At 44.6% G+C, this 26,114-nt stretch overlaps 1 protein-coding gene across 3 annotated transcripts in view; it reads right to left on the minus strand.

Moving 5' to 3' along the window:
• USP3 (ubiquitin specific peptidase 3) overlaps nt 1-26,114 on the minus strand; it is a 1,626,170-nt gene that overhangs the window by 855,781 nt on the left and 744,275 nt on the right. For all 3 annotated transcript variants that reach the window (XM_044077747.1, XM_044077746.1, XM_044077748.1), the window contains one exon: nt 25,321-25,403. In XM_044077747.1, coding sequence (XP_043933682.1) covers nt 25,321-25,403 — 83 coding nt within the window. The remainder of the gene's footprint in view (nt 1-25,320; nt 25,404-26,114) is intronic.

The following is a 26,114-nucleotide window of genomic DNA, read 5'->3' on the forward strand; positions in this document are numbered from 1 at the left end:
TGGTGTGAATGACCTGAGACATACCTCCCTGGACTACATGAAAAGAGACATGGAGGAGCTCTCTGACCATGTAGCCCAGGCTGGTATGACCCTGACCTTGAGTAGCATCTTGCCCTCACCAAGAATGATGCCACAGTTTTCAAGACAAAGTGATCAGTTTCAACAATTGGCTAAAGTATTGGTGTAATTCAAAGGGGATCCAGTGTCTGTCAGCCTGGGATGACATGCCCGACAAGCCACGTTGCTTCGCTAGGGACGGCTTGCACCTGTCACCCTTAGGCTTTCGTATACTAGCCAAGGCTCTTGCCACCCCTATAGTGCCTTTTGTAGGCAAGGCTCAAAGGACAAACCCACCTCCATAGACAACCCAAGGATAAAAAAACTAAAGGTAATGCTACTCAATGCCAGAAGTCTAAACCTCAAGATGCACGCACTCGAGCCTCTCCTCAGTATGGAGAAAACTGATGTCTGTGCAGTAACAGAAACCTGGTTCAAGGCTCCTGAGAGCACCCCAGCACTACCAGGTTACAATTCATACCATGTGTTTCAGCCCCAAAACTCGGACCGAAGCAGAAAAGGAGGGGGAGTACCTATATTCATCAAAGATACCTACACCTCCAGGTTAGTGGCACTGCACGAAGCATCGGAAACCATCCATGTGCAACCAACAGCAGGCAAAACTGCCTTTCAGTTTGTAGCCTGCTACAGAACACCCTCCCTATTACAGGGACCCCACTTGGCATTCCTGAGAACACTGGAGAATATGAAGGTCTCTCCAAACACTATGTTATTGGGTGACTTCAACTACCCAAGCATTGACTGTGAAAACTACTCAAGCCCAAACACCCTCGTCCAACAGTTCCTTGAATTTATAAACTCTAACACAATGGAACAACTGGTCACCACTCCCACAAGAGGGAACAACATACTGGACCTGGTCATCACCAACATGGGGACTCTATGTTCCACACCAGAGGTAAACCCCTCATTGGTAAGATCAGACCATAGACAAATTTCCCTGGACATCCATATCCCGTCCCCACCCCCAGCCAAGGAAATCACTGTAAAGAATTTCTCAAAAGCCAACTTTGCACTTCTCAAGACTGAGGTGGAATCCTTCAAAGCCCCTGGGCCAGAGGATAATACAGCCCAATCCGCAGAATCCTTTACAAATGCATTCTATGAGCACCTGCAGGAATGCATGGATCGTGCTATCCCAAATAAAACCAAGACTCACTCCTCCAAAACAGGAGACCGGTCTGGTGGACCCGCCATAAATAAGCTATACAACAGAAGGAGGAAGCTACTACATGACAGAGCAAAATCCCAAAAAGGGAAGGCATCTCTGATCAGTATTAGCAAGAAACTTCGATCCCTCATAAAATCATCAAAGGCCAGCTTCGAAAGAAAAATTGCCCTAGACACTAAAGATAATCACAAGGCCTTCTTTAGTTAAGTCAGGAACATGGGCGGAAACTCCCAGATATGCTCTGAATTGTTGCATAACGGTACAAAATATACCGAACCTACAGACATAGCCAACATCCTGGCAGACAGATTCAGCGCAAACTTTTCCCCCTCTTCCCCCCCAAAGGAGCAAATGCCTATCCCAACTGAATGTAACCTCCCTGACATCACAGATGCACAGGTGAAAAAGTACAGTTTTGTACCTACCATAAATGTAGATGTTTGAGGATCCACATTGCTGCAGTCCTAACCATTGGGGTAGTCCGCTGTCCCAGTCGGCCCGAATACCAAAGTATATGGCTGACGTCGGTCAAGGCGCATTAGTCTGACGTCAGGACGTCAGGGTACTAATGCGCATGACCGACGTCATATCCTCAGTCTTTTCTTGCCCCAGATGTCAGAAGACCCTAAAAAGACAAGGCCAAAACCAAAAAACACCAAACACTCCTGCACCAAAAATATGTACAATATATACAAAATTACAAGAGTATAACCTCACCCACACAACCACCCCTAAACACAGAGGGGAAGGAGGGAGGGTAAATTGGACTGCAGCAATGTGGATCCTCGAACATCTACATTTATGGTAGGTACAAAACTGTACTATGTTCTTCATTCCACATTGCTGCAGTCCTAACCATTGGGTAGAATCCCAAAGCAGAGGTAAGGGAGGCTGGCAAATCATAAGGAAGCAGGAGCTGTCAACATGCCTTGCAAAATAGCTGTGGCAAAACCAGCCCTAGATTTAGAGTAGAGAGGAAGGTGGTAATGCTTAGAGAAAGTATGCACTGAACTCCAAGTAGCTGCCTCCAAAATATCCTTAGTTGCCACCCCCCTTAGAAAAGCTGTTGAAGTGGCAGTAGCCCTAGTGGAATGAGGCCTAATCCCAGCTGGAATCTCCTTGCCATGATGGGAATAACAAAATGCAATGCAAAACCCAATCCACTTAGAAATAGTTTGTTTTGACACAGGCTTGCCCTGAGAACTCAAAGCAAAAGAAACAAACAACTGCTGAGACTGCCTAAAATCCTTAGTCCTGCTTAAATAATAACGCAACTGCCTGTGTACATCTAAAGTGTGCAAAATCTTTTCCCCCTTATTTTGGGGATCTGCATAGAAAGTAGGCAAATGAATAGTTTGGTTTAAAGCCACACTAGAAACCACCTTCGGCATAAAAGAAGGATTAGTACGTAATGATACCCTATCCTTATGGAAAATCAAAAGGCTCTACCGCCATAAGGGCCTGCAATTCAGAAACCCTTCTTGCAGAAGTAATGGCCAACAAAAAAGCAGTCTTCCATGACAAGTATTTCAATTCAGCAGTAGCCGCAGGCTCAAAAGGTTGTAGAGTAAGTTTCTCCAACACAAAATTGAGATCCCAAGCAGGAGTAGGAGCTCTATGGGGGTCTTATATTCTTTGCCCTCTAAGAAATTGCTTGAACAAAGGATGCGAAAACAATGGTGGGTCACAATCATAGTGAGCTGAAATTGCTGCAGCATGAATCTTAATGGAAGAGAAAGACAAACCTTTGTCCAATAACTCAGTAAGATATTGAAGAGCCACACTCAAATTAGGCTCAGAAATCTCCAAATTCTTTGCTGCACTCCAAAATAAAAATCTCTTCCATTTTTCTGCGTACACTTTCCTTGTACTAGGTCTTCTGGCTTCCATAATCACATTTAAAACTTGTTGAGGAAGTTGAGACCTGCTGTGTTTCAAAACAGAATATGCCAGGCTGTTAGATGAAGAGAGTGAAGCTTGACATTGAGCAGGTGACCGTCTCTCTGAGACAACAGGTGTGGAATCAAAGGTAAAGGCCATGGAGGCTTCCTTACCAGACTCCTCAGTAATGGGTACCAATGTTGCCGAGGCCAATCTGGAGCTATTAAAATCATCCTTGGCTTGTCTTGTCTGACCTTTAGGAGTACCTTTGGAAGAAGAGGCAGAGGTGGAAAGGCATACACATGAAGATTTTTCCAACTGAAAGAAAGAGCATCCACTTTCCAAGCTGTGTGATGAAACCTCTTTGTGCAAAACTTTGGCAGCTGGTGGTTTAGTGGAGAAGCGAACAGATCTATGTCTGGAGTTCCCCATGACACTGTCAATTTCAGAAATACATGAAGATCCAGTTTCCACTCGTGGGGATCCATGATTTGTCTGCTTAACACATCTGCTAAGGAGTTCTGTGCTCGGCAGAAACCTTGCCTGAAGAGTTAGTTGCAAGCTGAGCGCAGTCTCCCATAAAATCATTGCTTGCCTGCACAACGGGTAAGAATGTGTTCCCCTTGTTTGTTGATGTACCACATGACAGTTGTGTTGTCTGTTAGAATCAACACCTGCCCTGGCAGAAGTAACTCCTTGAAAGCCATTAATGCAAACTGGACTGCTAACATCTCCTTCATGTTGATATGTAGATGCTGTAGTCTGGCAGGCCACTTGTCTTGTATCCACTTTCCATTCAGATGAGCTCCCCAAGCAATGTCTGAGGCATCTGTCGTTAGAATCTGACTCGCCTCTGGCCGGGTCACAGAGAGTCCCTTGTTTAGGTGACATTCCTGAGCCCACCACAAAAATTCCTGTTGAATGCAAGGTATTATTTGAATGACAGTGTCCAAATCCTGGCAGTGGTGTGTCCATACATTTTTGAGATACCATTGCAGCTTCCTCATATGCAGTTTGGCATTGGGAAGCACCAGAATACAAGATGCCATGAACCCTAAGGCTTGAAGGACTGTCCTTGCAGTCAGCCCGGACTGAAGAGATAGTTGATGGAAGTAAATGGAAAGATTCTTTTGTTTGTCCGGGGTTAAAAGGCCATCTGGGCTGCTGTATTCAGTCTCACACCCAGAAAGCACATGTCTTGAGAGGGTACTAGACTGGACTTTATTTCGTTCACAGAATACCCTAGGCATCTTAGCACTGCTATCACATATTCCAAATGCTGTAAAGGTCTTCCTTTTCTTGAGCCAGAATCAGGCAGTCGTCCAAGTAAGGATAGATTTGAATTCCTTTTAGCCTGAAGTAAGCTATCACTGGAGCCAGAACCTTTGTGAATACTCTGGGCAGTAGATAAGCCAAAGGGCAATGCAGAGAACTGATAATGGGAATTTCCAGCTCGTAAACGCAAATACTTCCTGCAACTTAGTCTGATAGGCACATGAAGGTAAGCTTCCTTGAGATCTAAAGTTACCATCCAGTGATCTTTGCCCAGCAGAGGTAAAAGCTGTTGTAACGTCAACATTTTGAACTTGGGAATGTCCAGATAAGTGTTGAGGATAGATAAATCCAAAATTGGTCTCCACGTGTTCCCCTTCTTTGGTACTAGGAACAGGCGAGAATAAAATCCTAGGCCCCTTTCTGGCACAGGAACTGGCTGAATGGCCCCTATTTGGAGTAACAGAGAAATTTGCTTGTGAGCCTCTTTTCTTTGTAGAGGAGGAATGTCTGGCATGCCTTTGAAAGGAGGCAAGGTATGGAAATAAAACCTGTAACCGTGGTGAATGATATCCAAAACCCATCTGTCTTGGGTAATTAAATCCCAATTTTCTTTGAAAAGAGCCAGCCTTCCTCCCAAAGGTGCTGCCAGACGAGAATGTACTGGCAGCTGAAAAGGTAGGTCATTGGGTCTGTTTACGAAAGGACTGACCCCTGCCCTCACCAGAAGTCTGAGCAGGTGAACTCCTGTCCTAGGCCTAAAAGAACCTTGAGCTCTGCCCCTACCACGTCTAGACCTACCCCTAGACTGGGAATCATAAGCAGGATATGTCCATCCCTTAGTAGGCCAATTTCTACTAAACTCGGAGGCTGCACCTGCAAAAATCTTTAACAGTTTGCATAGACTTAGCCTTGTCCTCCATTTTCTTTAAAACTGCTTCCACAGGCGAACCAAACAACACATCAGACTGTAAAGGAGCATCCAAAATCCTTGTCTTAACATGCTCAGCTAAATTCTGATCCCTCAACCAGGCGTGCCTGAAGAACAGAACCAGTGGCAGCCACCCTCGAGGAGGCCTGCACAGCATCAAAACCACATTGCAAGGAATGCTTACCCACCTGTTCAGACACATGAACTAAATCCTGCAACTCTTTACACTCAATACCTTCCGCCAGAGCATCCACCTTAGACTGCAATTGTGAAAGGAGATAATTTTGATATTTTAACATGTGAAACTGGCAATTCAACCCTCATGGCTAAACTGGAAGAAGTATACACTTTCTTTCCCCATCTATCCAAAGCCCTTGCCTCTTTATCAGGAGGAACAGGATTTTTAACAACAGAAGCCTTAACACCTTTAGGCCCCTGAGAGACAGTTTCGGGTCTGCCCTAGGACTCTTAAAAGATACTTATGAGCTTCAGGCACCCTATAGTACCTATCCGGTTTAACTGGGGCAGGAGGCAAAGAATCAGGGTTCAGGGAAGCCTCTGCAAAACATCTTCCACCACATTCAGAACAGGAGGTATAGCTAAAGGCCTATGCTGGGGTAAAACAAGAATTCCCTAAGCCTCTTCCTGGAATCAGAGAAATCTTGACCTTCCCATTTAAAATGCTCCCTCATGGAATGCAGAGTCTCTGAAAATGAAAAATCCTCAGGAGGAGAAGCTGAAGGAGTAGAATCATCCACATCAGAATCAGAATAAGGAGGATACTCCTGCAAGTCTTCAGCCGAAGACTCAGAAGCCTCCGAACACTGCTCAAAACTCTCAAACTCAGGTTCCACCCTAGGCCTCTTGTCAGGAGGGGGCATAGAACCTCTAATCATAGTAATCAAATCCTCTGCCATTTTAAGCATATGTTTTTTAGGCAAAGATCCTGAAGAGCTAGGAGAAATCCCCACTGAAGTTAAACCTGGCCTGCCCCTCAAAGAAGCCTTGGAAACAGAAGGGGAGGCTCTAACCACCTTAGGAAGAGAGGGAAGAACAGCCACCTGAGAAGCCCCTTCAACCTGGCCTACCTCCTGAGAGGACACATCCTGTAACAATAAAGTCTCTCCCTGAGACTCCAAAGAAACTCCTGGCAAAACCTCCGGCTCCACTGAGCCTTCTAAAGAACCGACGTCCGGGACTGTCGGTTCTTCCACTCTAGGCTTTGCTGCTTTGTCCTTGCGCTTTTGGGCGAAGCGGGCGGAGCATCCGACGGCATTTTATAATTACAACGCTTCCCAAAAACTAACCTGGCACAGTCTAACCTTCTCTTAATAGTGCGTTTGTTAAATCTAGCACAAGAGCGGCATCCAACAACGTCGTGCTCAGGCCCTAAACAAGGTATACACAAGGTATGGTAATCCCTATGAGGTATCTGTTTCCCACAAGAAATACAGTTATTCACTTTTTCTGACATCCGGTTAAATACTGAGGCAAGAAATCGCAAATTCACCCTTGGGATCTCTTGTGTGTCCCTGCTAGACAGAGGCACAGTAAAATAATCTTAAAAGGGTACCTTCTGTGACCTACTTTACAGAGGCACAGTAGGCTAATCTATTAGGGAGGCGGAAGCCAAATACACTCTGGCTAGGCTTATAAATGCCCTAGGGCAGATAGCCTAGTATCTACCTTTGAACTTCTAAGGAGTGCAGTATCCGTTCCCCTTTGTTCTGTGGATTAGAAAAGAAGGTTGGCAAATGAATGGACTGGTTAAGAGCCAAACTGGATACCAACTTGGGCATGAAAGAGGGATTGGTCCTGAGGGACACCCTGTCTGCATGAAAGATGATGAAAAGCTCCACTGCCATAAGGGCCTGTAATTCAGATACCCTTCTTGCTGAAGTGATTGCTAAAAGGAAAGCTGTTTTCCAAGAAAGGAATTTTAACACTGCAGTTGCAGCTGGCTCAAAAGTGGGAGAGTGAGTTTTTCCAATACAAAATTAAGGTCCCAGCTGGAGTTGGGGCTCTCCTGGGTGGTCTTAAGTTTTTGGCCCCTCTGAGGAACTGCTTGAGCAGTGGGTGAGAAAAGAGGGGTGGTTCTGTGTTGTAATGACTGAAATGGCTGAGGCGTGAATTTTGATGGAGGAAAATTAAAGGCCTTTGTGAAGCATCTCAGTTAAGTATTGAAGAATCTGAGGTAAATTGGGAGCTGTTGTGGCCATCCCTTGAGTTTGGTTCCAGGCACAGAATCTTTTCCATTTTTCAGCACAAGAGTTTCTAGTACTAGGCCTCCTTGCCTCCAAAATGACATCCAACACTTGTTTACTGATGGATGGTAACGGAGAGATTAGGTAATTAGCCAGGCTGCCAGGTTCAGGGTTTGAAGCTGGGGGTGCAGAATCTGGCTCTCCTGCTGAGACAGCAGGGTAGGGGTCCGAGGCAGGTGCCATGGGGGCAGCTGTGACACACTGTGCAAGAGGGGGTACCAGTGTTGGCGTGGCCACTCTGGTGCAATCAGTATCATCATTGGTTTGTCCTGCTTGATCTTTATTAGCACTTTGGAGAGGAGAGGCAGAGGAGGAAAGGCATACGATTTTTCCAGCTGAAGGACAGAGCATCCACTTTCCAAGCTTGTTTGTGGGGAGTCCTTGGTGCAGAATTTGTCCAATTGGTAGTTCTGGGGGGAGGCAAACAGGTCTATATCCGGGATCCCCCATTTGTTAATCAACGTGTTGAAAATCTTTGGTTCCAGTTTCCACTTGTGTGGGTCCATGAGATTTCTGCTTAGTCTGCCAGTGTATTTAGTTTTCCTGGCGGGAATTGAGCCTGTAGATGCACTTGGTAGTTCAAGGCTGTGTTCCACAGAGCCATGGCTAGTCTGCAGAGTGGGGGGGGGGGGAACGAATGGGTACCCCCCCTGCTTGTTTATGTACCACATAACATAGGTGTTGTCCGTCTTTACCATTAATTGTCTTGGAAGAATGTGGTCCTTGAAGGCTGTCAGAGCATTCTGTACAGCTAACATTTTTTTTTTGATTGATATGCAGGTGCATTTGACTTGGGTTCCATTTGCCCTGAATGCACTTCCCTGCCAGATGAGCCCCCCCCATGCATAGTCTGATGCGTCTGTTGTCAAGGTTTGGGTGGCAGGGGGTAGATTGAATGGTAGTCCCTTGTTTTGGTGGCAGGCCTCTGCCCACCAAAGGAATTCTAACCGTAGGCAAGGTATGACAGGAATCATTGCTTCCAGATCCCGAGAATGTTGGCACCATAGGCTTTTTATATACCATTGCAGTTTTCTCATATGCAGTCTTGCATATGGAATTAGTAGAATGCACGAGGCCATGTACCCCAAGGCTTGCAGTATTTGCTTTGCAGACAGCAGAGTTTTTGTGGCCACTAGTTTGAAGTAAGTTGTCAAATGAATTTGTTTCTCTGGCATGAGGAAAGCCATCTGGGAAGTTGTGTTCATGCTTGCTCCCAGGAATATAATTTGTTGACAGGGTATCAGATGTGATTTATTTTTGTTTATGGTGTTCCCCAGACAAGTTAACTCATTTTGTACAAATGCCAGATGATTCAGAAGTATGTCCTGGCTTTCTGCCTAAATCAGATAATTGTCTAGGTATGGGTATATTTGAATATTCCTTTCCCTGCAAAATGCAAAGACTGGAGCTAGACACTTTGTGAATACCCTGGGTGCAGTAGATAAGCCAAAGGGCAGTGCAGAGAACAGATAGTGCATGCAGCCTGCCTTGAAGCATAGGTATTTTCTGCAAGATTCCCTGATTGGGATGTGCAGGTAGGCTTCCTTTAAATCCAGTGTTGCCAACCAGGCATCTTTGCCTATCATGGGAAGCAACTGGTGAAGAGTTAGCATCTTGAATTTTGGAATTACCGAAAAGGTATTTAGGATAGAGAGATCCAGGATAGGACGCCAGTAGTTGTCTTTTCTGGGTACCAGGAAAAGCCTTGAGTAGAAACCTTGTCCCTTTTCCTCTTCTGGTACAGTCTGAATAGCCTTTAATCTTAAGAGAGAGAGTACTTGCTTTTGAGCCTCTGCCCACTGATTTGGGGGTAGATCCGGCCAACTGTTTGGGTTGGTAGTGTGTGGAAGTGAAATCTGTATCCTTGGGAAACTATGTTTAAAACCCATTTGTCGTGGGTAACGAGTTCCCAGTTTTTTGCTTGCAGAGCAATCTTTCCCCCTAAAGGAGCAGTCAGTTGAGAAGTGCTTGGAAGATTTAAAGTTAAGTCATTGAGACAGCTTACCATAGGGGGGAGTCTTACTGCTCCCCGATTTGGAAGTGGGAGCCCCCCACTTAGTCCTGGGCGTACCCTGGGACTGAAGCCTGGGTGTTCTGCTGGTTCTGGGTTTGAACTGAGAAGGCCTGGAAGAGGCAGAAAAGGACCACTTTTCTGAGGGCCAATGCCTACTAAATCTAGGAGGCTATACTTGTTAGAAATCTTTAACAGTTTGCATAGATTTAGCTTTCTCCTCCATATTTTTAAGAACTTCTTCTGCTTTGTTGCCAAACAGGTGGTCCTGATTTAAGGGAGCATCAAGCAATTTAGTTTTAACATAATCTGGCAAAGATTGCTCCTTAAGCCAAGCATGCCTTCTAAGTACAGACCCGGTGACAGCAGCCCTGCAAGATGCCTCTAATGAATCAAAACCACACTGCAAAGTACGCTTTCCAACTTGTTCAGCAGAATGCATTAAATCCTGTAAATCCTTATTCTCAGCACAATCAGGAATCAACATTATTTTCTGTTTAAGCAATCCAATAATATGCTGCTGATACTTTAATATATGAAACTGACAATTTAAGGCCCTGATGGCCAAGATTGCAGAGGTGTACACCTTCTTACCCCATCTATCCACGGCCCTGGAATCTCTATCAGAGGGGGTAGGATTTTTGGCAGTAGTAGCCTTAATGCCCTTGGGTTCCTATGAAATGGTCTCAGGGTCCGCAGTAGGATTTTTAAAAAGGAATTTATGAGAATCAGGAACTCTAATATCTATCAGGTTTTCTGGGAGCAGGAGCTAAAGAGTCAGGGGCCAAGCTAGATTCCGAAAAGAACACAGAAGGAAACACCCACAAGGGCTGAAAACTGATAAATCAAGATGAACACCACAAAGCACAATCCGGATTCCACAGTAGAGCAACGTTGATTTACTGAAACAAATAACATCCACGACTAAGCGCTTTCGCCAGCAATCTGGCTTCATCAGAGTCATTCATTTCTCCATTACCTATTCCTTATATTGTGTATAAACACATCCCATTGGATCAAATCACATAGCACACACCCACCTACACATTTAAACCACATAATTCTTAAATTTAAAACTATATAAGTCAATATTAATATATAAAAGTATTCAATAATGTTAACTATAAATTAACATCAATTTTGTAGAAAATTTTAAAAAAGACATTTTTGTGTTTAAAACAAAAGTTGTTACTTAATTAATTTGACTATATTTACTTTGTAACAATCTCAGTACTTGTAACCACTGATAGTTTCATCCACTTTCACAGGTTACCATATAATTTCAGTCAAAGTGAATTTTATGTTACAACAGTCATGGATGTTATTTGTTTCAATAAATCAACGTTGCTCTACTGTGGAATCCGGATTGTGCTTTGTGGTGTTCATCTTGATTTATTAGATTCTGAAAAGGCATCATCAACAATGTCCAGCACAGGAGGGATAGCTAAAGGCCTGTGTTGGGGCAGGAGTAAGAAATCTCTAAGCCTCTTTTTAGAATCAGAGTAATTCTGACTTTCCCAGTGAAAATGTTCCCTAAAAGTATGCAAGGTTTCAGCAAAAGAAAAATCCTCTGGGGGTGAAGCAGAGGGAATAGAGTCCTCTACATCAGAATCCACATAGGTAGATAAGGGTAAATCCCGGTCATCAGAGGAGACAGAAATTTCAGAATCCTGATCAGAAGAATCATAAGCAAATTCAGTCCTAGGTCTCTTAGAGGGGGAAGGTTGGCTTCCCCTGATTAAAGTAATAAGGTCTTCGGCTATTCTTATCATTTGTTTTTTAGGCATAGAGGCCTGACCATGCAGTCTGGGCGTCCGTTTCCTAGGCATGGCTCGAGTTTTAGGCCTAGAAGAAGATGTCGTCGGTTTAATATGCAAGTCAGTAGGCCTGAATACACCCTCAGAAGCCAGTGCCTGCACAGCAGCTCCGGACCCATCAAAGGTAGAGACATCCGCAGGTTCTGCAGTTGAAGCATCTCGCGGCATACCAAACTCCGAATGGGTCTCAGTAGAGGCCAGAGAATCTGAAGTAGCGGGTATCAGGTGCTGCGAAAGCGCCTCACTGAGTGCCGGCGAACTGGTGACTAGCTTAGGAGAAGCGTCGTCGGCAGCTTTGGACCTGGACAGCCTGTCTCTGTCTTTATCTTTGCATTTTTTCAGAATGTCGGTAGTCGGGTGGCTTACCAAAGACATATCTGGATAATTGAACAGAGTACCAAAATATTTATTTATTTATTGACATTTGTTAACCGGGTTTGTCCAACTGGGCTTGTGGCCCATTTTCAGTGGAGACCCGAGGAGAAAAGCTCCAGTAATACATTTTAAAACAAGTACAATTTTAAACAATATTGATATAATATCAATTATAGCAAAACGATTCACATATGTTGGGTTACATGCATAAAGTTAAAGTTGCATTAAAAAGAAGCTAAGTAACAATTTTACATTGATATAGTTCAATAGGTCAACAATAAACATTTTTTGTTTGTATAAAATTGTGCAAATGCATAGTTGACACATTGGAGAGAGAGGTGTAATGAGGTACAAGTATGGTCCTTTTGAGGGTACATAAAGGGAAGGAACACTAGGTAGGGTCATGGCAAGGGCAGGTTCTGGAATTGACATAATAAGCTTTTAGTTCATTTTCAAAGTGTGAGGTGTGGGAGAGTGAACGTAAGTCAATCGGGAAGTTTGTTCCAAGCATGGGCAAGGGAGTGTTTGTAGAGTAGTTTGCCTACTGACCTTTTTGGGTGGTAGATATGAAGTAATTGTTGGTTAGACGTACGGAGGGTCCGAGATGGGAGACTAAGGAAGATAGAGATGGAAAGAAGGAGGGTTTATAAAGAATAGAGTGTAGCATATGAAACTGATAAGATAGCAGAAACTGGGGAAGTTCAAGCCATTGAAGAGAGTTTAAAGAAATGCAGTGGTGTGAGTTGTATGGGGAGTTAGTAATGAAAATGGCTGTTTTATGGTAAGTCTGTTGCAGTTTTAGAGTGGAGGCCTGGATATTGGTAAGAACTGGGGCGGCGTATAAGAGGGAGGGGAGGAGGAGTGCCTGGCCCAGGCTAAGTCTAGATTCAGGGGTTAGGAATTTTTTGCTCCGATATAACAATTTACAAACAACGATTTAGAAGCGAAAATGTACCGACGACGAATAGTTTGCGGTTTAAATAAGGCACAAAACCGACAGTGAGGTACGTCGTGGTCAGGGCCTAGGCAAGGAATACAGTACGAATAAAAATCTTTATGAGGTATTTGCTTTCCACAAGAAATACAATAATTGACTTTTACTGACATTGGTTTAGAGCAAGAAAAAGTTTCCCCAATGGGGTACTTAGCTGTAGTTGAAGACTTCGGTTCTGAAACTCGAAAACAAAAATTTCAGGAGTTGGCCGACCGGCACTTGCGAACTGCTTCTGCTTCGGGCACCGCATGGCAAGAAAGACTGATGTAATGGCGTCGGCTGCATGCTTTATACCCCTGACTACCTGACGTCACGGAAGATGAGACAGCAACTGACACAGGACCCAAGACTTTGATAATCAGGCAGACTGAGGGCTACTGCAAGCAGATAACCCAAATGTGATGACTGCAACAGTGAAACACTAAGAACATCCAGGAATGCAACAGTGAATACACTCGAACATCTACATTTATGGTAAGTGTACAGAACTGTACTATGTTCTTTGTGTTTTACTGTTGCAGTCATCACACTTTGGTTGATTCCCAAAGCTGAAGAAACAGGTGGAGGCAGTCAAGAAGCATTGGGGCTATTATGCCCCAGGACCTTGGCTGCAAAGCTTGCGCTTGATTTGGAAAAGATAGGCAGGTGGTAATTCTTGGTGTAGGTACGAACAGAACTCCATGTTGCGGCCTCCAGGGTGTCCCTGGTAGGGGCCCCTCTGAGAAAAGCTGCAGAGGTGGAAATTGCCCTAGTGGAATGTGTTCTGACCCCCTGTGGGGGTGGTTTCCCGTGATGTTTATAACAGAAATGGATACAGTGAACTATCCATTTGGAAATGGTTTGTTTTGATATGGCCTTGCCCTCTGCCCCTGCTGCAAATCTGACTAGTAACTGGTCAGATTTCCTAAAGGGCTTAATCCTATCCAGGTGGAATCTGAGCTGTCTGTGCACATATAAAGAGTGCAGGATCCTTCCCCCCCTTACTTTGAGGTTTAGGGAAAAAGGTGGCAATGAATAAATTGGTTGAGAGCCACACTGGACACCACTTTAGGTATGAAAGTTGGGTTAGTCCTGAGGGAAAACCTGTCAGCATGAAAAATGGTGAAGGGTTCCACAGCCATGAGTGCTTGTAGCTCAGACACTCTTCTAGCTGAAGTGATGGCCAGAAGCAAGGCCATTTTCCAAGAGAGAAGTTTTAACTCTGCTGAAGCTGCAGGCTCAAAGTGGGGTAGCGTGAGCTTTTCTAACACAAAGTTATGGTTCCAAGCAGGGGTAGGGGCTCTTCTGGGTGGCCTCATGTTGTTAGCCCCTCTAAGGAACTGCTTGATGAGGGTGTGTGAAAACAGAGGTGGCTCTGTGCTGTAATGAGCAGAGATGGCAGAGGCATGGATTTTAATAGAAGAGAAGGATAGGCCCCTGTGAAGCAGGTCTGCTAGGTAATTCAGGATGAGAGGTAAGGAGGGGCTGTGCTGGTTCAGCTCCTTTATCCTGGACCCAGCAGCAATACCTTTTCCACTTGTCAGCATAGGATTTTCTAGTGCTGGGTCATCTGGCTTCACGTATAATGTCCAGGACTTGCTGGCTTAGGCTGGCCACTGGAGGAGAGGTCAAGGAATAAGCCAGTCTGCCAGGTTCAGGGTCTGCAATTGTGGATGCAAGAACTCTCCCTTCTGCTGGGTCAGCAGAGTTAGAATCTGTGGGAGGTGCCATGGAGGCAACAGTAACAGACTGTGCAGTAGTGTGTACCAGTGTTGGCGTGGCCAGTCTGGGGCAATCAGGATTGCCCTTGGTCTTTCCTCCCTTATTTTGAGCAACACCCTTGTAAGAAGGGGTATAGGGGGAAATGCATAGATTGAAAGGTGTACCCATTGGAAAGATAGGGCATCCACTTTCCAAGCCTTGCTGTGAGGTTCCCTGGTGCAGAATTTGCTGATCTGGTGGTTGTTGTGGGAGGCAAATAGGTCCACCTTCAGGGTACCCCACTTCTGGGTTACGAGGCTGAAGGTGTTGTGGCTTAATTGCTCAAGTTGTCTGCCAGAGAGTTTTGGTTGCCTGGCAGGAATTGTGCTAGTAGGTGAATCTGCATAGCTGAAGCCCTGTGCCAAAGGGTCATGGCTAGCTTGCTTAGTGGGTAAGAGTGTGTTCCTTCTTGCTTGTTGATGTACCATATCACTGTGGTGTTGTCTGTTTTGATTAGTAGAGGCCCCAGAAACAGTAGGAGTCTAAAAGCTGTCAAAGCTTGCTGAACAGCTAGCATCTCTTTTTGGTTGATGTGCAGATGAATCTGATTTGGGCTCCAGTGGCCCTGAATGCACCTGCCTTCCAGGTGTACACCCCAGGCACAGTCTGATGCGTCTGTGGTTAGGGTCTGGGTGGCTTGGGGCTGTGAAAAGGGAAGTCCCTTGCTGTGGTTGCATGCTGCTGCCCACCAAAGAAAGTCTTTCCTTAGACAAGGTATCATAGGTACCATAGTTTACAGGTCCTGATAATGTTGACACCAAAGGCTTTTTAAGTACCACTGAAGTTTCCTCATATGCAGTCTGGCATATGGAATTAGTAGAATGCAGGCAGCCACGGACTCTAGAGCTTGCCGGATTTTCCTTGTGAATAACTGGGTCCTGGTGGCTAGTTGAGAGAAGTAGCCTGTCAGACAGGCTTGTTTTTCTAGAGTAAGGAATGTCATCTGGGATGTTGTGTCCAGGCTTGCTCCCAGGAATACAATTTTCTGAGTGGGGACTAGTTTGGATTTCTTTTCATTGATAGTGTACCCCAGTGAGGTCAGTACGTCTTTTACAAATCTTAGGTGATGTAACAGCTTTTCCTGACAGTCTGCCTGAATCAGGCAGTCGTCCAAGTAGGGGTAGATTTGAATATTTCTTTGTCTGCAGAAAGCAATGGCTGGAGCCAGGCATTTTGTGAAAACTCTGGGAGCAGTGGACAAGCCAAAGGGAAGTGCAGACAACTGATAATGCATAGATCCTGTCCTGAAACATAGATATTTCCTGCAAGAGTTACTGAGTGGGATGTGTAGTTAGGCCTCTTTTAGGTCTAGAGTGGCTAACCAGGTATCTTTGGATAGCATAGGAAGAAGCTGCTGGAGAATGAGCATTTTGAATTTTGGTACCACCAGGAAGGGGGTGTAGAATGGATAGATCTAGGATTGGGCACCAGGTGCCCTCTTTTCTGGGTACCAGGAAAAGTCTGGAATAGAACCCTTGGCCTATCTGGTCTGCAGGAACAGCCTGAATTGTCCTCATGGAGAGCAAGGAATGAACTTGGTTTTGTGACTCTGCCCACTGGTTTGGAGGAAGATCTAGGAAACCTTCTGGGGTTGGTAGAGTGTGGAAATAAAATTTGTACCCCTGGGACACTATGTTGAGGACCCATCAATCGTTGGTGATGGAAGCCCAGTTTTTTGCATGGGAGGCAAGTTTTCCTCCTAGGGTCACAAGCAGGTGGGCAGAGGTAAGGGGTGGAGTTGAAATGTCATTGTGAATGCTTTCCATAAGGGGGTGGCTTAGCACTCCCTGTTTTAAAAGTGGAGGTACTCCATTGCTTAGATCTCTGCATTCCCTGGGCCTGCTGCCTTGGGGGTCTGCCTCCCCTAAGTCTAGCCTGAGCCAGCCTAGAGGGAGCTGAAAAGGACCAGTGTTTTGAGGGGCAATGCCTACTGAATCTCGGAGGCTGGACTTGCAAAAAATCTTTAACTGTCTGCATAGATTTAGCTTTTTCTTTCATCTTTTTTAAAACCTCTTCTGCCTTGGTGCCAAACAGATTGCCTTTGTTCAGTGGTGCGTCCAATAATTTTGATTTGACATGGTCTGGCAAGGTCTGTTCCTTAAGCCAAGCATGCCTTCTAAGTACAGAACCTGTGACTGCTGTCCTGCAGGATGCTTCTAGAGCATCAAACCCACATTGCAGGGTATGCTTAGTAACTTGGCTTACAGAATGCATAAGCTCCTGTAATTCTTTATTTTCTGCATAATCTGGAAAGGTAAATAATTTTTGTTTAATAAGTTCCATAGTATGTTGCTGATATTTCAGCATGTGGAACTGACAATTTAATGCTCTAATGGCAAGAGTTGCAGAGGTGTATACTTTTTTACCCCATCTGTCTAAAGCTCGGGAATCCCTGTCTGAAGGGGTGGGATTCTTATCTGTGGTTGCTTTTATTCCTTTAGGTCCTTGGGAGATGACCTCTGGGTCAGCAGTAGGATTTTTTAAAAGAAATTTGTGTGAGTTAGGGACTCTGTAATACCTGTCAGGTTTCCTGGGAGCAGGAGGTAGAGTATCAGGAGTTAAACTGGATTCCATGAAAACATCATCCACAACATTCAGAACAGGAGGAATAGCTAGGGGTCTGTGCTGTGGTCATTCTAAAAATTCCCTGAGTCTCTTTTTGGACTGAGGATAATCCTGGCATTCCCAATAGAAATGCTCCGTCAAGGTACATAGGGTTTCACCAAAAGAAAAATCCTCTGGAGGAGAGGCAGAAGGAATGGATACCTCTGCATCTGAATCCTCATAAGCAGATAAGGGCATGTCTTCATAATCAGAAACCTCAGAGTCTTGGTCAGATAAAGCTGCTGGGGAGAAGTCTCTTTTTCTTTTAGAAGGGGTAGGCTGGCTTCCCCTAATCAGCATGATAAGGTCTTCTGCCATTTCAAGCATCTGAGACTAAGGCATGGAAGCAGGTGCTTGAGCTTGGGTCATCGGTTTTTTAGGCATAGTTCATACCCCGGGCTTTAGAAACTCTGTAGTTTTAGAAAGAACTGAAGATGCGAAAGAAGTCGTTGGTTTGTGTCAAATATTGGTATTGCGAAGAACTTCCCCGGAAGCCAGTGCCTGCACAGCGGCTCCGGACCCATCCAAGGTAGAGACATCTGCAGGTTCCGTAGTCAAAGAAGAGTCTTGCAGCATACCAGACTCCGAATGGATCTTGGTAGTGGCCTGCAAATCCATAGAAAGTAAAGTTTTGTACCTACCATAAATGTAGATGTCCGAACAGGATAGCATCTGCAGTCCTAACAAATGGGTTGTCCTGTCGTCAGGCAGCCCTTCGGTCGGCCGGATTCCAAAGTCTGGGTCTGGCCTCGGCTGGTGTCGCACTTCACCCGACGTCATCTCTGCTGGTCTTCGGGTATAAAGGCATCAGCCGACGCCATTTTCCTCAGTGTTTCTTGCCCCAGATGCCAGTTGCCCTCTTGGAAAACTAAATTTTGGATAAATGCCAATGTTTCCAAAAAATAGTAGGCAAACACAAAAAATAAGCATGTATGTACATATATACAAACAAATACACCATAAGAGATCCCCCTCTAGCTAGCTATTAGGAGGGTAAATACCCTAAGAGTACCACAGAGGGAAGGAGGGGGGGTAATCCTGACTGCAGATGCTATCCTGTTCGGACATCTACATTTATGGTAGGTACAAAACTGTACTATGTCCTTCAAGGATGCATCTGCAGTCCTAACAAATGGGTAGAATACCATAGCCAAACTAGGGAGGAGGAAGAAGAATTATGGTGTAGTTAGGATCCCTTGCAATACAGCAGTGGCAAACCCTGCTCAGGATCTAGAGTATAGAGGTAAGTTGTAATGCTTGGCAAATGTATGCACGGAGGTCCAAGTAGCCGCCTCAATAATGTCCTTGGTAGCCACTCCTCGTAAAGAAGCTGTGGTAGTGGCTGTAGCCCTTGTAGAGTGAGGTCTTATGTTCTGTGGAATTTGCTTTCCATGGTAGGAGTAACAGAATCTTATGCAATTTCCTATCCACTTGGAGATTGTCTGTTTGGAAATTGCTTTTCCTTCCCTTCCTGTTGCATAAGCTACTAAAAGCTGGTCAGTTTTCTATTGCCCTTGGTTCTGTCCATGTAGTAGCTTACTGTCTTTGTACATCCAAGGTTTGCCGTTGTCTTTCCCCTGTTCTGTGGATTGGGAAAGAAGGTAGGTAGGTGGATTGCCTGGTTTAGAGACACTCTGGATACCACCTTAGGCATAAATGTAGGATTAGTTCTCATGGACACTCTATCTTGATGGAAGATTAGGAAGGGTTGTACTGCCATTAAGGCCTGTAGTTCGAAACCCTTCTTGCTGAAGTAATTGCCAGTAGGAAAGCAGTTTTCCAAGATAGGTGTTGAAGATCTGCTGTTGCTGCTGGTTCAAATGGAGGAGTGTCAATTTTTCTAGCACAAAGTTCAAGTCCCATGCTGGTAATGGTGGTTTCCTAGGAGGTTTTACATTCTTGATTCCTCTGAGGAACTGCCTGAGTAGAGGATGTGAGAAGACAGGGGATCGAAGCTGTATTCTGCAGAAATAGCTGATGCATGTATCTTGATGGAGGAATAGGACAGGCCTGTATGGAGAAGCTCTGCCAAGTACTCCAGGATGTTAGCAATATCTATCTTTGACACATCTTTTCCTCTTTCAGTACTCCAAATGACAAACCTTTTCCATTTTCCTGCATAGTTCCTTCTTGTTGAAGGTCTGCGGGCCTCAAGGATAATGTCTTTAACCCTTTGGGATAAATCTGGGTTAGTTGCTGTTATGTGATGTTCCAGGCAGTCAGTTGCAGAGTTTTTAGGTTTGGATGCATGATGTTGTAGTCGTTCTGAGTTAACATCAAAGGCATCAGGGGTAGTGTCCACGTTCTCCCCCGAGACATGCTCCTCAGCAATGGATACCAGTGTTGCCTTGGACAATTTGGAGCTATCAGAATTATCCTTGGATGTTCCTCTTTGATTTTCAGTAGTACCTTGTGCATCAAAGGAAGAGGTGGAAATGCATATGCTGTCAGGCCTTTCCAACTGAAGGATAGAGTCTCCACCTTCCATGCAAGTGGGTGGTATGTCCTTGTGCAGAATTTCTTGAGCTGGTGATTGAGTGGGGATGCGAATAGGTCTATTTGTGGCATTCCCCATTTCTTTGTGATGGCCTTGAAGATGTCCGGGTGTAGCATCCATTTGTGAGCATCCGAGGTAGTTCTGCTTAACATGTCTGCTAGGATGTTTTCTTTTCCCGGTACAAATATTGCCTGTAACTGGATGTTGTAGCTCAGAGCCATATTCCAAAGGTCCAGAGTCATTCTGCATAGGGGGTATGAATGAGTGCCTCCCTGTTTGTTGATGTACCACATGACTGTGGTGTTGTCTGTCCTTATCATTAAATGGCCTTCTTTGAGGAATGGTCTGAAATTCTGGATTGCTAGTTTTACTGCCAGCATTTCTTTTTGATATATGTGCAGGTGCAGCTGGTCTGGAGTCCATAATCCTTGTATGCATTTGTCCAGCATGTGTGCCCCCCAACCTAGGTCTGAGGCGTCCGTTGTGATGGTTTGGCTTGCTTGAAAGTTGTGGAAGGGCAAGCCTGGGTTTGACTGGCATGCTTGAGCCCACCACAGGAACTCTTGTTTCAGGCATGGGATTAGTGGGATTTCGGTTTCTAAGCTGTGCCTGTGTTGAGACCATAAATTCTTTAGGTACCACTGTAGCTTTCTCATATGCAGTCTGGCATGGGGGACCAGGATTATGCATGATGCCATGAAGCCCAAGGCCTGCAGTACTTTCCTTGCTGTTAGTTTGTTCTGCTTTGCTAATGCCAAGAAGTAAAGAGGGAGTTGTTCTTGTTTTTCTGCAGTTAGGAATGCCATCTGTTTTACTGTGTCCAATTCCGCACCCAAGAATGTTCTTGTTTGGGATGGTATCAGTCTTGACTTTTTAAATTGACTGTGTATCCCAGGGCTTGTAGTAAGCAAATGACTCTTTGTAAGTCTTTTGTCAGCTTGCTTTTGTTGTCCGCTTGTATCAGGCAGTCGTCCAGGTATGGATAAATTTGGATTCCCTGTAGCCTGCAATGAGCGATTAACTGATGCCAGGCATTTTGTGAATACTCTGGGCGCAGTAGATAAGCCAAAGGGCAATGCTGAGAATTGATAATGCTCTGATCCTGCAAGAAATCTGAGGTATCTTCTGCAATTTGGTCGTATGGGGACGTGCAGGTATGCCTCCTTGAGATCTAGAGTTACCAGCCAACACTCCTTGCCCAGCATGGGAAGAAGTTGCTGTAGGGTCAGCATTTTGAATTTTGGGACAATGATGAATGTGTTTAAGGCGGACAGGTCGAGAATAGGTCTCCATCTTTTCTCTTTTCTTGGTACTAGGAAGAGTCTGGAGTAGAATCCTTTGCCCTGTTCTGTTGGTGGTACTCTTTCCACAGCTCTCATCTTTGTTAATTGAGCTATCTGTTTTAGAGCTTCTGTTTTCTGATTTGGAGGTAGGTTTGGCATTCCGCTTTTTACTGGTAAGATGTGGAAGTGAAACCTGTAGCCTTGGTCTATGGTCTGCAAAATCCACTTGTCTTTTGTGATATAGTGCCAATTTTTTGAAAATAAGGCTAACTTTCCGCCTAAGGGTGCTGCTATTTGTTCCCTGGTAGGCGGTGTCAGAGCCAAGACACTGTGATTGTCCTGTTGCAGTGGCAGTGGTTGTGTCTGTGCCTCGCTGGTTATTGCCTTGCCACTGGCGTCCTCTGTAGGCACCTCCTCTGGATTGATTTCTGCCTCTGGAACGTCTATTCCTGCCTCTCTGAGATTTAGAGGAGTCTGGAAAGGACCAATTTTGGAAGGCCAGTTCCTGCTAAACCTTGGGGGCTGAACCTGTAAGAAATCCTTAACTGTTTGTACAGATTTTGCCTTCTCTTCCATTTTCTTCATTACTTGCTGAGCAGGAGAACCAAATAGACTGGCCTTATCCATAGGAGCATCTAACAGCTTTGCTTTAACATGATCCGGCAAGACCTGTTCTTTCAACCATGCATGCCTTCTTATAACTGTGCCAGTCATGGCTGATCTAAATGAAGCCTCCAGTGCATCATAGCCACATTTTAAAGAATGGTTACTAACCTGCTGAATGTTATTCACCATTTCTAAAACATATTTCTTATCTAAGGAGTCATCAGAGGACAGTTTCTTAGTTAACTGATCAAGCATAAACTCTTGGTATTGGATCATATGAAACTGACAGTTCAAAGCTCTAGCTGAGAGAGTAGCAGAGGTGTAAATTTTTACCCCATCTCTCTAAGGACCTGGATTCCCTTTCAGAAGGGAGGGTTTTTTTTGCTGAGGTCGAAGCTACTGCCTTAGGCCCCTGGGAGATAGTCTCAGGATCTGCAAGTGGGGCCTTGTATAGGTGGTGATGAGTGTCCGGTACCCTGTAAAACCTATCTGGTTTGGCAGGGGCTGGAGGTAAAGTATCAGGAGCAGTGCAAACATCATTAAATGCATCATCCACAACAGGCAGAACTGGAGGTATAGCTAAGGGCCTATGTTGCGGTAAGTGTAGAAAGGTCCTAAGCCTTTTTCTTGAATCTGAGAAATCTTGTCCCTGCCATTGGAATTGCTCTCTCATGGCATGTAAGGTTTCCCCAAAGGAAAATTCCTCTGGTGGAGAGGCAGATGGAATAGATTCTTCAGCATCGGAATCTTCATAAGTAGAAAAGGAGCCTCTGGATGGTCTGTAATGTCTGAGTCATCAGAAGAATCATCTGAGGACACTGGCTCTGGGGGCTCTGCTCTAGGTCTCTTTTCTGGAGGCTGAGAGGCCCTGTCTGGGTGAGATTGGGATCCCCTAATTAAAGAGATGAGATCCTCTGCCAGAGTAAGCATTTGAGAACTGGAACTGGGCCTGTGTGTGGGGGCTTAACAGGCACTGATTTAGCAGTTTTGGCTGCTTTAGCCCTGGCAAAGGCCTTAATAGACATGGCTGCAGGAGGCCTAGCAGCACCACGTGCTGGGGTAGAGACATCCAAAGGGATGGTGTCTGATAATTCTATAGGAATCACATTAGTAGGCAAAACTTCAGAGGCCGATTCAACTAGGGTAGCAGGAGCCTCGGTAGTAGTCATGGATTCGGCTGAAGATTGACCCGTTTGCTCGGTTTCGGCCGAAACCGAGACACTCGTGGTTTGCTTAACCGTGGTTTCGGCCGAAACCGCGGACCACGAGTGTCGGTCTTTTTCTTTGCGTTTTTTAACAATTTGAGAAGTGGGAGGATCCGACGGCATAATGTACGCAAAATCTGAGCCGAAAAACTGTTCAGCAAACTCCGACCAACGCCTAAGCGTTCGTCGGTTGAAGGAAGCACAGGCTAAACAGGCTGCTACGTCGTGGTCTGGGCCTAAACAAGGTAAGCAGTAAGAGTGGAAATCTTTATGAGGTATTTGTTTCCCACAAGTTAAACAGTTATTTACTTTTTCTGACATCGGCTGAGGCAAGAAAGAGTCCCCAACGGGGTACTTAGCTTTTTAGAAGTCTTCGAAGTAGTATTCGGTAGTAGTAATCTCTGGATCTGACCGACCGGCACTTGCGAACAGCTTCTGCTTCGGGCGCCACGCGGCAAGAAAGACTGGGGAAAATGGCGTCGGCTGATGCCTTTATACCCGAAGACCAGCAGAGATGATGTCGGGTGAAGTGCGACACCAGCCGAGGCCAGACCCAGACTTTGGAATCCGGCCGACCGAAGGGCTGCCTGACGACAGGACAACCCATTTGTTAGGACTGCAGATGCATCCTTGAAGGACATGCGGGCATCAGGGGCTGCGAAAGCGCCTCACTGAGTACCAGCGAACTGGCGACTAGCTTAACGGAAGTGTCATTGGCAGTTTTTGACCTGTGCGGTCTGTCTCTGTCTTTATCCTTACATTTTTTCGGAAGATCGGTAGTCAGATGGCTTACCGAAGCCATTTCGGAATACGAAGATCGAGAGGGAAAGTATTTAGCTACGATAAGGGCCCAACAATGTATAGTTCTGGCATTGAATAAAGCACAAAACTGACAGCGAGGAACGTAGTGGTCCGGGCCTAAACAGGTGACACAGTAAGAATGGAAATCTCGGTGTGGTATTTGCTTTCCACAGGCGAGACAATTGTTAACTTTTGCTGACATTGGTTAGAGCAAGAAAAAAGGATCTCCAATGGGGTACTTAGCTTTAGAAGACTTCAACTTCAATTTCGGAAATGAAAACTCAGGTAGTGGCAGACAGGCACTCGTGCGAACTGCTTCTGCTTCGGGCTCCTCGGCAAGAAAGACTGATATAATGGTGTCGGCTGCATGTTTTTATACCACTGACGACCTGATGTCAGTCCTGGAGTGACAGCAACCGACGCAGAAATACTAAGCCTCTGGTATTCTGGCCAACTGAGGGCTACCCCTGGCAGGATAACCCAAGTGTGATGACTGCAATAGTGAAACACGAACATCATGATGCAAATCAGCAAACAGACAGCGAGTCACTCTACACAACTACTGAGAAACGGAAAGAAAAATAAAAACACAATTAACAAAACATACCAAATTGAGAAATGCTAGTTTTAGGTGATTAATCAGGCAACCTTTCTGCACAGTTCTGCAACATCAAACGTTAGCAAAGTTATTTTCACCAACACATAGGTCTACCGCTTTCACCTTTACCATAAAATCAAATGATGGCACAATAATCTCCCCTGACCCCTCTACAAAACTATTAGGTGTCATCATAGACAATAATCTAAAATTTGACCTACATGTTAACCTAACTATCAAAACCATCAATAAAAAACTAGGGTCACTTTACAGAATAAAAGCCTTCCTAACCCCTCCAGCTAAAATTGCCATAGCTCACTCTCACCTTCTTTCAACCCTTCTGTATGCATCCCCTCCACTCTCGAATTTAAACAAGACTGTCCTTAACAAACTCTCAATTTACTACAACCACATTGCCAGGTTTGCCACTGGGCTGCCTTTTAAGACACATCATTGCATCAATCTAAATCAGCTTGGGTGGCTTGAACTACCCAGCCTAATCCAGTATAACCAACTGATTATGGCCTATAAAATCCTCTATAATCCGGACAATACTCCTGCACTTAAAAATATTATCACCCCCTATAACAATCCTAGACCTCTTCGATCCTCTAACAATCTACTAATTCAGACTAGCAAAATGAATAACACAGCCGGTGATTCTCTCTTTGCAAACTCTGTAAGTAGATCCTGGAACTCTCTTCCAGCTGATATTACCTTACTTTCCACCTTAGGTCAATTTAAAACTAGACTCAAACAACATTTGTCACTTAACTGGCTATGTCAATGTATCAAGCCTGGCTAACTCTCTCTAGAATGTGTAAAAATCTGTTAACCAGTTTACTGTATAATTTAATTTAAACCTGACTTGCTCTCAGGGATTAACTGTAACCTGTGGAACTTGCTTACTTATGTAATCTCTGTAAATAGTTTGTAATATGTAAGGCTGGTATTATGTAATGCTGTATCTGCTTACCCTTGGAGCTTTTCTCCATGGGAATCCGCTGAAAATGGACATGCATTCAGTCGGACTATCCCGGTTAACAAATGTAAAATAAATAAAATAAAATAAAGACAATGTGCATATTAAATATCTTGCCAACAGTATGCAGCAGCTCAGCCCTGTTTACATCAGACATTTGTGCAATAAAAATGTAATCTAAAAGGTATACAGTTCAGACAGGGTAAATACCTGAGAGACTGGAGAATAGCATTCATAAAGCATGTGTTCCCCAAGTTCCTGAGACCTGTGGCACAAACAGTAGTGGTGCTTCCCTGCAGGACAGAAGGACAAAAAAAAATATTTCAATTCCTGCTTTTTCACAAAGAGGACAATGAGCACAGCCTCAGAGGCACACCTTCTGTTTCTACCAAGTGCAATGCCACAGGGAAGACCACTTTTACATTACAATCAAGAATTATTGTCATGGACATGTCTCTCCCTCAAGATACAACATACTTTTAAACATTTCACTGCAAATAAAGCATGCTACTATGCTCCCTCTTTCTATGCAATGGTGGAAATATCAGATAAACTATACTGTAAAACAGCCTTTAAGCAAAAAAAAAAAAAAAAAAAAAAAAAAAGATGGTTCACATACTGTCAGATAGCATTCTCTACTAACACCATTGTTCATTTGCCCTACATCTGAAACACATAAAGAAGAGTTTAGAGTAACATATCTAGGCCATCTACTTTTATACTACTACAATTACCTAACTACTTAAAATAGTAGTACATGCCTACAATGAAGAACCTTTTCATACACTACCTGTCTTAAAACAGGGGTGCCGGGCTGTTGAAGGCTGTGGGGGCAGAGGGCAAGAGGGGCACTTAGTGATTTAAAAAGGGCAAACCTTTTAAAGGTATTTACTACTATTACAGGAGCATCAGCGCGATGCAAGCTAAGTTTCATTAAGGATAATTGTGCATAAATTTCTACCACTGGTGAAGCCTATTTTATGTCCACCTAGTATTTTCTACTA

The sequence above is a fragment of the Protopterus annectens genome, chromosome 7.part0 (assembly GCF_019279795.1).
Source record: "Protopterus annectens isolate FY-2018-M chromosome 7.part0, PAN1.0, whole genome shotgun sequence".
Classification (NCBI taxonomy): Eukaryota; Metazoa; Chordata; order Ceratodontiformes; family Protopteridae; genus Protopterus; species Protopterus annectens.